Genomic DNA, 12,293 nt, shown 5'->3' with positions numbered 1-12,293 from the left:
AATTATGGCCTCCTTCAAATTCTGGGAGAACCCAAATTATGACAGGACTACCAAACGAACTGACAGAAAAAGGCGGATGAAAATGATCAAGTCCTATGCTCCTGATTGGTCCGTCGCATCAGCGTTATATCACTTTCCATACTCATAATATAATCTATCTCTCTGTGCAGGACCATCACAATTCTTTTGGCGTACAGTCTCCCACTCGTGCACCAAATCATGAGTTTAGTTGACGCCTTAATAACAGGATTGTGTTCTTCGCCCTCGACGGCATTCACGGCTTCCGACGAGAATTTTCGGTGCATGATGAAACGTGAGATTCTATATTCTTTCACAAAGAACGTTAACGGTTGCTAATTTATTCGACGCAGTATACTTTTTCCGTGAGTTGGGACATAGCTCTGATCTGCCTTCAGCGGCGTGACCTCGTTGTTCTAGGTTTGCAGTTCATGAACGCGTTCCGGTGAGCTTTATAACTGGTCCTCAAAGTACATCGTAATTTCGGTTCGCATCTAGGATGTTGCCTTGTACTTCATTGCGATTGTGGCGCCGCTCGTCCTTCAATTGGTAGTCAATTTACTCACCGTTCGGTCCTTCTGGGATTACCACTGCAGTGCACTCGGGCGTGGGTCTTTTGAAGCGTGATGTCTTGTTTAAGCTCACCGAATTGCGCAGTCATCTTGGGGCTTGCTATCACAGGTGCCATCACTCAGTTTACGAAGATCACTGTTGGCCGTCCCCGTCCAGGTTAGTGCTATGCAACTTCTCCTATCTTACATTTGTTTGACGTAGGCTTGTAGATCTGCTCGCACGATGCATGCCCATTCCAGGCTCCTCGGACCCCACTTTTGGACTCTCGACAGATGCAATATGCACAAACACCGACACAGCTATCATGATCGATGGTTGGAGGAGCTTCCCTAGTGGCCACGCCAGCTGTAAGTCGTCATTTCAATTCGGGAATAACCAAGATGTGAAACATTTTCAGTGTCCCATGCCGGACTTGGCTTCCTATCGTACTATTTGGCCGGAAAGATGCACCTGTTTGATTCCAGGGGGCACGCTGTGAGTGCACGAATGTCTTCCACTGCCCCGGCAACACGCTAATATATATATATATATTTCTCAGCACAAAGCTTGGATCTCTGTCACTCCTATTTTTGGAGCTATCCTGGTAGCAATTTCCCGCACCATGGACTACCGACGTCAGTTGATATCTCAGTATTTGTTATATTTGACCTCATCTACATCCACACAGACCACTGGCAAGACGTCGTAGCTGGATCCATCCTTGGATTGGTTGTTTCATATTTTGCGTATCGCCAATACTATCCTTCGCTGTCATCACCAATGTCTCATAAGCCGTATTCCCCGAGAGTACAACGTGAAGAGGAGCTGCCTACTGTCAACCCCGCAACTGACCGCCACAGTATGTCCTATACAGATGGCATGGAGGGAGAAGAAGTGGAGTTGGTTGGTGGTAGTGTGCACAAGTCTGATCCAGCTTTCACTGGGGGAGAAGGGGTCGACGGTGGCGCACCCCGCCTTTAAGTGTTCTTCAACATTCACTGGACATTCGATTAAGAACTTTTTCGTTATCCTTGGACGATTTCTATAGTCGTACATAATCACGTATTGCATGTAGTATGACATGGGCAAAGAATTCCCGTTACTCAGGCCTCATGCTGCGACGACTGACCAGATTCAAGTTCAGGCATGCAGTCTTAGTCGATTTACCAAGCCAAGGCAAATGTCCGAGTCATCAAGCCTTCTGACATATGTGTGAAGCGTCGAGTCATATATGTTTAACCCCAAGTAGACCACCGGTTGTCTTCGACCTTGACGTGCAAAATATCTTAGCACACATCATTCACTCTTCCAAGAAAGTCTTCATACCATGGAATCGCGAGCCATTAACTTTGGTGCAGGTCCATCCGCTCTGCCCGCTTCCGTACTTCAGGAAGCCACCAAAGGTCTCCTGAATTTCAAGGGAACCGGTATGGGTATCGCTGAGATTTCGCATCGCTCCAAAGAGTTCACGGCGTATCTACAAAGCGTTGAACAAAACATCAGAAAACTTCTCGACATCCAGCCCACACACTCCATTTTGTTCACTCAGGGGGGTGGATCCACGCAGTTCTCAGCCGTCGTGCTGAACATGCTGGCGCGACACCGTCTCCTCCACCCTCAACTGTCAGACGAAGACCGAGTACTGGATTATGTCGTCACAGGGTCCTGGAGTAAAAAGGCGGCCGAGGAGGCTAGGCGCATGGGAGGGAGCACCGTTAACATTGCAGCCGATTCACGCAAATACTCTAAAGACCAGAAATCCTTCGACAACATCCCAACCGCAGATGCGTATTCCTTCTCAAATGATCCAGCTCTGATCTACTACTGCGCCAATGAGACCGTCGACGGCGTGGAGTTCTCTGCTGAAGAAAATTCACCAGCCTCCTTTCCCTTCCAGCTTCTCCCAAGAAATGCACTTCTCCCACTTGTCGGAGATTATTCGTCCTCCTTCATGTCAAGGCCAATTCCCCATCTCTCAGACCACGCTATCATATATGCTGGCGCGCAGAAAAACGTCGGCCCCGCTGGTCTCACCATTTTAATCGTCAGAAACGATTGTATCGTTGACGTCGACGCCGCTGCGAGGCTCGGGGCTATTCCAGTCCCAATCTGTCTTTCATACAAAACGCTTGCAGATCATAACAGCCTGTACAACACTCCCCCGGTACTCTCCATTTACATTACCGGTCTCGTTCTTGAGTACATGCTCCAGTTGGGAGGGTTGGACTATTACGCGGGCCTGACAAACCGTAAATCAAAAAAGGTGTACGATGTGCTAAAGTACGGTGAAAATAAAGGCATCTTCAAAGGTAAAGTGAAGGAGGGCTCTGGTAGCCAGATGAATATTGTCTTCGACGTCCTTGGCGAAGGGTTGTTAGCCAAGTTCATTGCTGGTGCAGAGGAGCGAGGCATGAAGGGTCTCAAAGGCCATCGGTGAGTCCTTGCCTTTGCGCGTCATACATGACCAACTTCTCATTATTTTTCCATGCAGTTCTGTAGGAGGTATGGAGCATCATCATCTCTATCCATAGTTTAATCACTGATGTTTCATCTATCCAGGCGTCCGGGTGTCCATATATAACGCCGTAACAGAAGAAGAGACGGACCTACTCATCTCGTACATGGAACAGTTCGCAGGACAGCACAAAGTTGACAAGGAGTGAATGGAGCATCAGTAGGAAAAATTTGGGTAAATTAAGGGTCCGGACCCGAGTTGAACGTGCAGCTATACATTTGTATTACCCAGCAACCAGAGCATACGCCAGGCATCAACTGCATGGATGTTTTCGTAATTATTTATTTTGAAAATCTGATCTATGCATTCAGCGACTGCTCATTATGCAATGAAAGTCAGATCTCCAAAGCAATGTACCATCCAATAGGCACGAAAATGATTAGGACAATATCTAAATGGATATCCAGAACACCAAAATCTACAATCAATGCAGCCCATTCGCACCATGATCACTCGCATCGGACGGTGTCACGAACCCGCTATCACACCCGCTATCCTCATCATCCAGCCCATCCAACGCAGCCCTCAAATCCTCCACTAAATCTTCCACCTCCTCGATCCCACAGCTCAAACGCACTAGCCCCTCAATACCCAACGCCTCACGCTCCGCCGGCGGGATACTTGCATGCGTCATCCGTGCAGGTAACTCCGCAAGACTTTCCACACTACCCAAACTCTCAGCGAGCGTAAACAGCCTCAATTTCGGCAGAAGCGCTTCTGCACTCTTTGCACCACCATGTAGGCGGAATGAAACCATCCCGCCGTAGGGTATACCATGCACAAGGCTCGATGGAGGTAGGGTGCTGAGGAACTGTTGCGCGTTTGGGCTGAGGGAGGTGCGTGCTAGGGCGTGTAGCGAGTGCGAGGCTAGACCGGGGTAGATGACGTGTTCGACGGCGGGGTGCGAAGTTAGGAAGGAGGCGATGCGGAGTGCATTCAGACCGTGGGCCTTCATCCGCACTGCGAGAGTTTTGGCGCCGCGCTGGGCGAGCCAACTGTCAAAAGGACTCGGGACAGCGCCGTGAGCATTTTGGAGGAAGCGGAGCTTTTGGACGAGGCCTTCGTAGTCTCTGTCTGGTGTGGACGAGGAGGGAAGGATGGCGGCGCCCATTACGACATCAGAATGGCCGTTGACGTATTTGGTGAGGGAGTGAATAACGATGTCGGCCCCTTGTAGGAGTGGGGAGGCATAGAATGGGGAGAGGAATGTGTTGTCGACGAGAACGAGGGGCTTTGATGGAGCCCGACGCGCGAGACCCACTATGCGCGGAATGTCAATTAGTCGGAGGGTGGGATTTGTTGGTGATTCGATCCAGATAAGCTAAAGCATTCACATGAGTGGCTGGCTAAATTCAAATAGTAAAAGACAAACCTTGGTGTTTACCCTTATAGCACCTAATATTTCATTGTCTGTCGTGTTCTCCAAGTCTACAAACGTTGACTCGGTACCCATAGTTTCTTTCGCAACCCTCGTGAGGTACCTGAACGTACCGCCGTAGACATCGTTCACACTTAGGACGTGCGCGTTTGGACCTAGAGACTGCAAGACAGTCGCTGTCGTCGCGCTGCCCGAAGCAAACGCGATAGCGTGTCCTGCGCCTGCCTCCAGGCCTACAAGCGTACGCTCTAATGCATCACGATTTGGATTGCCAGAACGAGAATATTCAAAGCCCTATTCACCATACACATGTCATAAGTATGCTAAGGTATGTCGAGTCAAACTGAACCACGGACCTTGTGCACACCTACTTCATCTTGCTTGTACGTCGTGCTAAGGGATATGAACGGGATGACGGCGCCAGTTGTGGGGTCTGGCTCTGACCCTATATGAATAGCTCGCGTAGAAAAACTGAGCTCAGACGAGCGTTTCGAGTGACGCTTGACGCCTTTTGCATACCCGCTGGCGTGGTCGTTGGTAGTGAATATGGAGATGGTCATGGGTATTGATTATGTGGGGTAAACCTGTCGTGTATGGATGCACGCATTGCCAGCAATTTAAAGAGAAAAATTTCACCTCCATTGCATTTGCTTTGGAATGATGCATTGATTGCGAGCTCGGCGATGGCGTGAAGTCGCTGACAAAGCGCTTGCAAATCCTGTTGGTTACTTACTAATTCCATCAACTTGTGGAGTACTAACAATTGTCACTTTGAAGTTTGGAGCATCCTGCGCCGGAGAAGATGGATACGACGAACGCACTCGAACTCGTCCCATGCAGAACCATACGGTACAAGCAGGATCGGTATCACTGGCAGGGAAACCTAAGGACATGCGGTTAAAGTTGTTTTCAAACAAGTTGCAGTTCAGTGTTTACCTTTGTGTACACCCGTGCTGCTATGTGATCATTGGAAAGCCCCTATTTTCATCTTTATCTTCTAACTCACCTCACCAATGGATACCGAGTTCGAACTCTTTGATGACGACAAGTCCGATGTCAATGCGCCTCCATCGTACCATGCAGTTTCCATGTCCTCAATATCAGCAGATTCCGTCCAATGCAAACCATCATTTGTATTTTCCAGGGCACAGACCAAGCAGATACGGACCACCGTTCTATCTCTCATCCGTGGTATGGTCATCACACCGGATTTCATTCTTTCCTCTGTCGGCCCAACTCTCGACGCCTGCGCTACTTCTCTCCCAGCTGCAGAGTTCTCAGACATCCTTCAAGAATCCAATATCGAGGGTCACACACCCTTGTATTGGGCCATTGTGAATAAACGGCCAGAAGTTCTTTCGGCTTTGTATAAATTCATCACCCCATACAAGCATGATTCCTTTCAAGACGTGCGTCTAGCATGTATGGTAACTAACGACCATACATTATTCACGAGGTTGTCATTGACATCCGCTCGGCTTCATAGTGAGTACTGGCAATCCCTAGTCCTCAGCGAGTATTGATCATCGCGCCTCAATCAGAGATGGAAAGGACTTTGAATCTATCTTTAGGTTGTCCGGATGAGATTCAGGTGTATGAAGGAGATACAGAGAACCAATTCACTGCCAAAATGCAGATCACGATGTTCCAGACACGCATACGCGTTGTGCAGAAATTGCGCATGGAATTTATTGCGCAAGGTATGTAATTCGTGCTTCTACAGCTGTTCCTTACACACATGCCGGTCTCTGCAGGACGCATATGGGGCTTGCTCTTCCGTGTAGGAGATGATACGAGATGGGAAGCCAGCATTTATCTTGCTAAGCATAGCTTGCCAGCGCGTCTAAAAGCTCTTCTTACGGTGGAGGCCCAGAACAAGCAGCATCAAGTTCTGAAAAAGGAGTTCCAATTGGATGAAGGCTATTTCCTTGCACCCTCGGAGTAAGTTAATTTGTTCTGAGTCATTGAAGGCATAGCACTAATGATTTCTTTGCTCCCCCGGTCGTTGACATACTTGCTGATTGAAAGATACACCAGCTATTACATCCGTACTTGCACCTCCACCTCTGCTTCGTTGGGCGGTTGGCCGATATTCAAGTAAGTGTTCTACAGGCGCATTGATCTTATCAACTGATGTATTTTGTGACTTCTCCTGTGACGGCTTGAACTGACTCTGTTGTTTCAGCGATACCCTATATATGGACTCCAATGGCACCCTGCATGCAAAATTGGATGTGGCATTACAGTAGTACTGGTTGACAGCGAGAAGAGGTGGCCTGGGACGGTGCAGCTTAAGGATGGTCATGTCTACTAGATATTGCTATAAGACTTTTTGTCGAGATATTAGTTGAAGCGACGTTTCCAGTCACATTAATGTGAATGAAGTAACTGCGGCCTATCATACTATGACTCCCGAAGTATTACAATTATAGTTGGACAGCACTAGTAGACTGGAGTTGTGGTTTCCAGGCGCCAGATCCTTTCGCCAAGGCTGGTGAATGTAACATGAAATATTGTACGGGTATGTTAATGTATGTATGTATATGTTGGAATCCATCTACGGATGTAGATGATCATCACGCCGTGACATCTATAACCGTTGACGACCTCCTGTATTGTGGTACCCACATATCTTGTAGAGGGAGAATGATCCGCCAGAGTGAACGAATGGGCCACACTGCGCGCTGCAGCAAGGTAGCCCGGCGTCTGTGAACCCAGTTCTGTTCTTGAAGCATGACGACGATGTAAATCGTTACGAGCGTGAGCACAACAGTGACCATCATGTAGTGAGCGAGTGTTTGTGTCCCATTATCGATCTCCATAACGTTCATTCCAAAGATAGACTGAAGACATGTTCAGTCAGAAAGGATCTGCACATACGACCTTTATGCTTACCGCAGTAAAACTTGCTGGTAGGAAGACTATCGTGAGGTATGTGAACCTCTGCATCCGCCTACTGTCCTCAGTATTAACAATCGCAAACGTAAAGTCCATCGCATTCTTCAGTCGACTGCCCAGCATCATCCGTCGCCTTTCTAGACGATCAATTTCGCTGAGTAGATTCTTGCACTCCTTATTCATAAGTGCATTTGAGTCCGTGCGCTCTTCGTCAGTGACCTCATGGGACTCCATGGCCGGATTGTGGGTCGTCTCGATAAACGTTACTGCTACCTCGAAGTCATGAAGGAGTGATTGGTAGTGTAAAAGACGTGCTTGAAGGACATGGAGGTCATTTATAAGTGAGATATTATCCAGTTGCAGTACTTGTAATTCCTGGATGTGTTTTAGTAACATTACTTCCACGCTGCACAAGAGCTACATACCAGCTCGCTAACATGGCGAAACAGCAAATCAAGGGACTCATCCCATTCTCTTAGCGCATACCATAAAATTGCGAGGAAAAGGAATGTCGGGTCTTTGGACTTGCCGAATATTTTTTGCCAGTACATGCTTTCCCCCACGAACTGTATGAGAGAGCGGAGGTGCTTCGCAGGTGTTCTGTGCCCTTTAGACTCGGGATGATAGGATATAATAGTGTTTTCTTTTACGTCGCGGACCATGTGGATTGCGAGGACGTCAAAGAAGAGTACGTGGCCATCTATGAAGGATGTTTGAGCGTGAAGGTATTGATGTGAGGACATCAATACACATACCGCCTGTCGAAAAGGGAGCCTGGATATCGATCAGGGTATCTGCCGGAGGTAAATCAGATGGCTGCGGCAGGTGATGAGTCACTCACCAGTCACGGAGTCCCATGCTTTGGGGTCAGTTGGCGACTGGCGAGTGTGTGGTGATCGCGATTCCTGCTGCGATTGTAAAAACGGCAGGACAATAGTGATATCTATCATGCACATGAGCCATGCGACCCAAAGTGGAAGATTTAGACTTACGATCTCCTTTTCCATGACGAAGCGTGTCTTGATATCGTGAGGGCGTCCAGTGGAGGGAGGACGTGAAAAAGAATGGCTCGATATTGTATCTATGTATGAGGCTTTCAGGACAAGTAGAAGAGTAAAAGATGTCACATACTTTGTCCCCAACATGCGCAAGACCGGCTGCGTCAAATCATCCACAAATAACCATCGCACTCGAATGGTTTCTGGTCGCTACAATCACATCTTATATAACAAGCATACAAGATTTAACATAAGACTCACGTTTTGCTGTAACATATCCCAAAACTTATTCTGATCCTTTGTTGGCACTTTTGTAGTACCAGGGTCATTTCCTCCCATATCTGGGATGGTAAACCTGACGACGTTTTCGGAGTCGCACACATCCATCCAGTAAATAGTGCTAGTTTGATCCTTCGAACACTTTTCGAACATCTTACTTCGCTGGACTTTATCTGGGGTCCAGTTCCTGAACTGGTTCTGAGGGTAGCCCTGCCAGGATTGATTCACGACGGTTGTATCAGTCAAGTCAGAATTAACGTCCAAGTTCATCCATGGCCATGGTCTCGACGGTGCCACATGCAGGTACCTAGGAAGAGCATAAATCGGTCAAAACAAGGAAACAAAGAGGGCATGAAGAAATCTTACATGGGATCAGGTGCTACACGTAGCAAAGCTGCACCCCTCAAGGTTATATCTTGAGAGATATCAGAGTGTTTTGTGCTGACCTTCATGATGTAGCTGATTCGGAGTTGGAGTTAGCAGTTCATGACCCGCATGAATTCCGAATTTATATACTAATGGTTTGTGGTATCATGATGTCAGCATGAGGCACTGACAGTAGTACTGCAGCGGAAGCAACCTTTTTTAGGTGACACACACCCGCCGCGCAGCCGAGCCCCCGTCAGTCGTCGGAACCTGCATAACGTATGCTGCTGTGTTGGCACTGACCAACACGACAGGATCACAGTACTAGTCCGAGTGCATCTGTAAACTGCCCTTATATGGGTCTGAACTCTGAAGAATTACCGACAATTTCTAAAGCTTAGTTAGCATTACATAAATTACTTCATGTCGGATACCCAACCAGCTCACCACACAAAACATTTGCCTGTTCTCGCATATCCTTTTAATAATGTCGCCTTCCATCTTGTTCAGCGAGATGACGGTATAAGCAACGGGACTGCTCTGTGGCTTGGTGCCCAAGTCCTATCCGTCTACCTTTCTGCCGAATTCAAGGGCAAATCCAAGACGATCGAGACTGGAACAAACAATAATATTTCGGTTCTGTATGATACAGCACGCCCCAAGGCCGTAGAACTGGGCAGCGGGATTGGCCTCATGGCGTGCGTTCGATTGTCCATAGATGACCGTGAAGAGGATCACTCACCATCATAAACACATGCTCTGCCGCATATGACGGGTGCTTCATGGATTTTAGTCTTGCGCTCGCATCTCTGGGATATGATGTCCTTGCTACCGATACAATGCACGTCTGTGCGTCTGTTCTGCGTTCTAACATCAATGCGAATGCGCATCTCGTCCCTGGGCGTGTTCATGTGCGTGAGCTGGACTGGGGTGTCAACTCTACGGAATGGAAATGGGATGATCATGTATCGATCACATCGCCAGCACCTTTGCCAAGAAGGGGCGATGACGGCCGCGATTTCCTCGCCCCGCCATTTGATCTGATTGTGTCGAGCGATACGATCTATGATACAGCACTTGTTGCTCCTCTATTCGAGACAATTCATGCGCTTTCTGCTCTTTCATCCACCACACCCATCTCCCTGCCATCTTCACTTTCCAGTATTGAAGCATCGCCTGCACCCCCTTCTAAATCCTCTGGAACCCCAACCTACAAGCCTCCAATCATCTACCTTGCTGTTGAGAGGCGCGACCCCACATTCATCACGGCCACATTTAGACGTGCTGGCGAGGAGTGGGGACTTTTGTTCCAGCGTGTCCCCGAGAAGAGGCTAAGGCGTGCCGGTGTAGGTGTAGGATGGGATGCTGGGGAGTGGGATGGCGTGGAGGTATGGCGTGGAAGATGGGATGGGGTTACTGGGGCTGTCAAGTAAAGGTGATCTTGTGTGCTGTATGAAAGATATATGGAGCACAGCGGCGTCAACATAGGCGTTGGGATTAGTCGTCATCCAGTTGACACTATGACGTTTTTTGGAGTACCCCTTCGTTATTAAAAGTTTTCTCACTCAATTGGAATGAAGACCAGCAGATGCTAGATGTGATTAAGTCTAGTGCGTGAACATCATCCAGCAGATGGGTTAAAATATGGAATGTTCGAAAGATCGGACGAAGTCGTGAATACGGAGGTAGATAAGTAATGAAGTCATGGGCATCGTAAGGTCATGGCTAGTCTGTGGTTAGTATGTTCAAAATGTATCAAGGGTTATACACGTTTTTGTGGTCTCGTCCTACGTGAGAGGTGATTGGCATTCCCGTAAAGATGGAAATGAGAGCGACCTGACGTACATGACATGAAAAGAGGCATATGACTGCTCTCAGCCTCTTCCTCCCGACGCGTTGAAACAATGGTGAGGGTACGATCAAATCCGTGGTTTGACTGAAAACGCAGGATTGAGTCGATTTTGTCGCAGAATGGCCAAGATGAAAGATACGAGAGGATGGAAACAGGATGTGAGGAACAGTGAAACAAAACGGCGAGGGAACAAAGAGGATGGGTATAAAAGAGAAAAGTTGGAGCACGTACCAAATCTTTCCATGTTTCTTCCTCGTCATTATCTGTCTGCAGCTGATATATCTGCGCGAAGCCTTTAAACCTACATGAAAATACAGGAATCAGTACCAAGAAGATTGGAACAATTACACATAGGTATGCAAGAAAAGTAGGAGAGATGAAAGAATGGTATGTCACGCACGTCAGCTCGCCTTCTTCAGTGACGTCCAAGAATTCTCTGAGCTCCTCTTTAGTCTCTTCACTAAACGGTGCGCCATTCGTATCTTCTGCCCACGCGTCTAGCCCTGCGGCGTCAAGAATCGCATCATCAGGGGGCGTGAGGAGAGTCGTAGAGTCGTGTTTTTGGGGACGCGGCGGGCGCGGCGTGCAATATTTGGCGAAAATATGACGAAGACAGCGTTCGAGCTGTACAAGCCATGTAGATCGATCAGCACAATTATGCGATGTCAGAATGCGAGTGAAAAAATACCTTGTCAGAAATTGCACCGTCGGCGTCAAGCAACTGGGCATCATTGAACTGGGCGTTTCGCCTGCCCTGCTTCGATGATGGCTCGGGCGTTTCCGGGCGAGGGGACTGCATACGCAAGTCAAAATCGTTGGGCGCCATCCTCGTACTGGCTGTTCGAGCTAGAGCTCGATGGCAAGATTGATGCTTGGATCAAATCACTGAGATAGTTGAGCGCGTGCTCATCGATACATCACTGCCGCACGTGGCCTTATTCGTTTTCTATTATTATTATATAAGGGAATACAAGGCCCATAGTCACTGAACGACTCGGAATATTGCGGTCAGTGACCGGCAGAACACTGCTACTACTTGCTGCCAATTTATCCAAGTTCGAGCCTGCATGATGCATCCTAGAGGGGGGGTTCTGTCCTTCTAAATTCAAATACTAGTAGTGTTCAAAACCTAAACGAGCCTCAGGCTTCGAATTCGTGACTATGTTGCGCCACACCGTCGCTTACAGGCCTCAACATTGTACATTAGACGATTGGTCTGCGGTTTGGAAAGCATTTCTAGATTGAACTTCTCTCCTTCGATCTTTTGGTCTTGGACCGCCTCTATCCGCAGATCACGCAACCCGCGTGCGAATCAGCTTCAAGCGACTTTGATGCGGACTGTGCGGATCAGCTGCTCTGCAAAGATATATAAGATGCCAATGTGAGATGAGTCTTTTTCTTACTCTGCAATTCCCTCCTAGCTTCTCAGGCCTGAAA

The 12,293-nt window shown here is 48.1% G+C and overlaps 7 protein-coding genes across 7 annotated transcripts; 4 read left to right on the top strand and 3 right to left on the bottom strand.

The window, feature by feature from the left end:
* Positions 1-4: 4 nt before the first annotated feature.
* Positions 5-1,551, top strand: HD556DRAFT_1437424 (PAP2-domain-containing protein; the record flags this gene model as incomplete). The annotated part of the gene is made up of 11 exons (XM_041305704.1): positions 5-108; positions 171-191; positions 248-313; positions 372-383; positions 439-463; positions 517-625; positions 676-747; positions 801-938; positions 989-1,065; positions 1,130-1,205; positions 1,259-1,551. The coding sequence occupies 11 exons, from the start codon at positions 5-7 to the stop codon at positions 1,549-1,551; spliced, it is 993 nt and encodes a 330-aa protein (XP_041166013.1).
* Positions 1,552-1,724: 173 nt separating this feature from the next.
* Positions 1,725-3,371, top strand: HD556DRAFT_599197 (pyridoxal phosphate-dependent transferase). Its single transcript, XM_041311052.1, has 3 exons — positions 1,725-3,003; positions 3,062-3,072; positions 3,130-3,371. Exons 1-3 carry the CDS (start codon positions 1,898-1,900, stop codon positions 3,231-3,233), a joined length of 1,221 nt encoding a protein of 406 aa, XP_041166012.1. The 5' UTR covers positions 1,725-1,897; the 3' UTR covers positions 3,234-3,371.
* On the bottom strand, positions 3,259-5,160 carry HD556DRAFT_599653 (pyridoxal phosphate-dependent transferase). Its single transcript, XM_041311055.1, has 3 exons — positions 4,820-5,160; positions 4,458-4,757; positions 3,259-4,406 (listed from the first exon to the last, which is right to left on the bottom strand). The coding sequence occupies exons 1-3, from the start codon at positions 5,021-5,023 to the stop codon at positions 3,510-3,512; spliced, it is 1,401 nt and encodes a 466-aa protein (XP_041166011.1). The 5' UTR covers positions 5,024-5,160; the 3' UTR covers positions 3,259-3,509.
* Positions 5,161-5,476: 316 nt separating this feature from the next.
* Positions 5,477-6,408, top strand: HD556DRAFT_1437421 (uncharacterized protein; the record flags this gene model as incomplete). The annotated part of the gene is made up of 3 exons (XM_041305703.1): positions 5,477-5,948; positions 6,005-6,163; positions 6,218-6,408. The coding sequence occupies 3 exons, from the start codon at positions 5,477-5,479 to the stop codon at positions 6,406-6,408; spliced, it is 822 nt and encodes a 273-aa protein (XP_041166010.1).
* Positions 6,409-6,903: 495 nt separating this feature from the next.
* On the bottom strand, positions 6,904-9,382 carry HD556DRAFT_599458 (cora-like Mg2+ transporter protein-domain-containing protein). The gene is made up of 10 exons (XM_041311054.1): positions 9,085-9,382; positions 9,005-9,032; positions 8,621-8,945; positions 8,493-8,569; positions 8,354-8,442; positions 8,203-8,304; positions 8,117-8,155; positions 7,787-8,061; positions 7,359-7,736; positions 6,904-7,306 (listed from the first exon to the last, which is right to left on the bottom strand). Coding segments are annotated over exons 2-10 (1,554 nt in total). The 5' UTR covers positions 9,007-9,032; positions 9,085-9,382; the 3' UTR covers positions 6,904-7,039.
* A 45-nt stretch (positions 9,383-9,427) lies between these two features.
* Positions 9,428-10,437, top strand: HD556DRAFT_1226490 (uncharacterized protein; the record flags this gene model as incomplete). Its single annotated transcript, XM_041297082.1, has 2 exons — positions 9,428-9,702; positions 9,798-10,437. The coding sequence occupies 2 exons, from the start codon at positions 9,428-9,430 to the stop codon at positions 10,435-10,437; spliced, it is 915 nt and encodes a 304-aa protein (XP_041166008.1).
* Positions 10,438-10,601: 164 nt separating this feature from the next.
* Positions 10,602-11,807, bottom strand: HD556DRAFT_599204 (uncharacterized protein). Its single transcript, XM_041311053.1, has 4 exons — positions 11,545-11,807; positions 11,257-11,480; positions 11,088-11,157; positions 10,602-10,940 (listed from the first exon to the last, which is right to left on the bottom strand). The coding sequence occupies exons 1-4, from the start codon at positions 11,680-11,682 to the stop codon at positions 10,767-10,769; spliced, it is 606 nt and encodes a 201-aa protein (XP_041166007.1). The 5' UTR covers positions 11,683-11,807; the 3' UTR covers positions 10,602-10,766.
* Positions 11,808-12,293: the final 486 nt, after the last annotated feature.

This window comes from Suillus plorans (genome assembly GCF_016647745.1).
Source record: "Suillus plorans strain S12 chromosome Unknown HD556scaffold_4, whole genome shotgun sequence".
Classification (NCBI taxonomy): Eukaryota; Fungi; Basidiomycota; class Agaricomycetes; order Boletales; family Suillaceae; genus Suillus; species Suillus plorans.
Note: the sequence above shows the minus strand (reverse complement) of the source record. Positions and strands in the feature narration are given on the sequence as shown.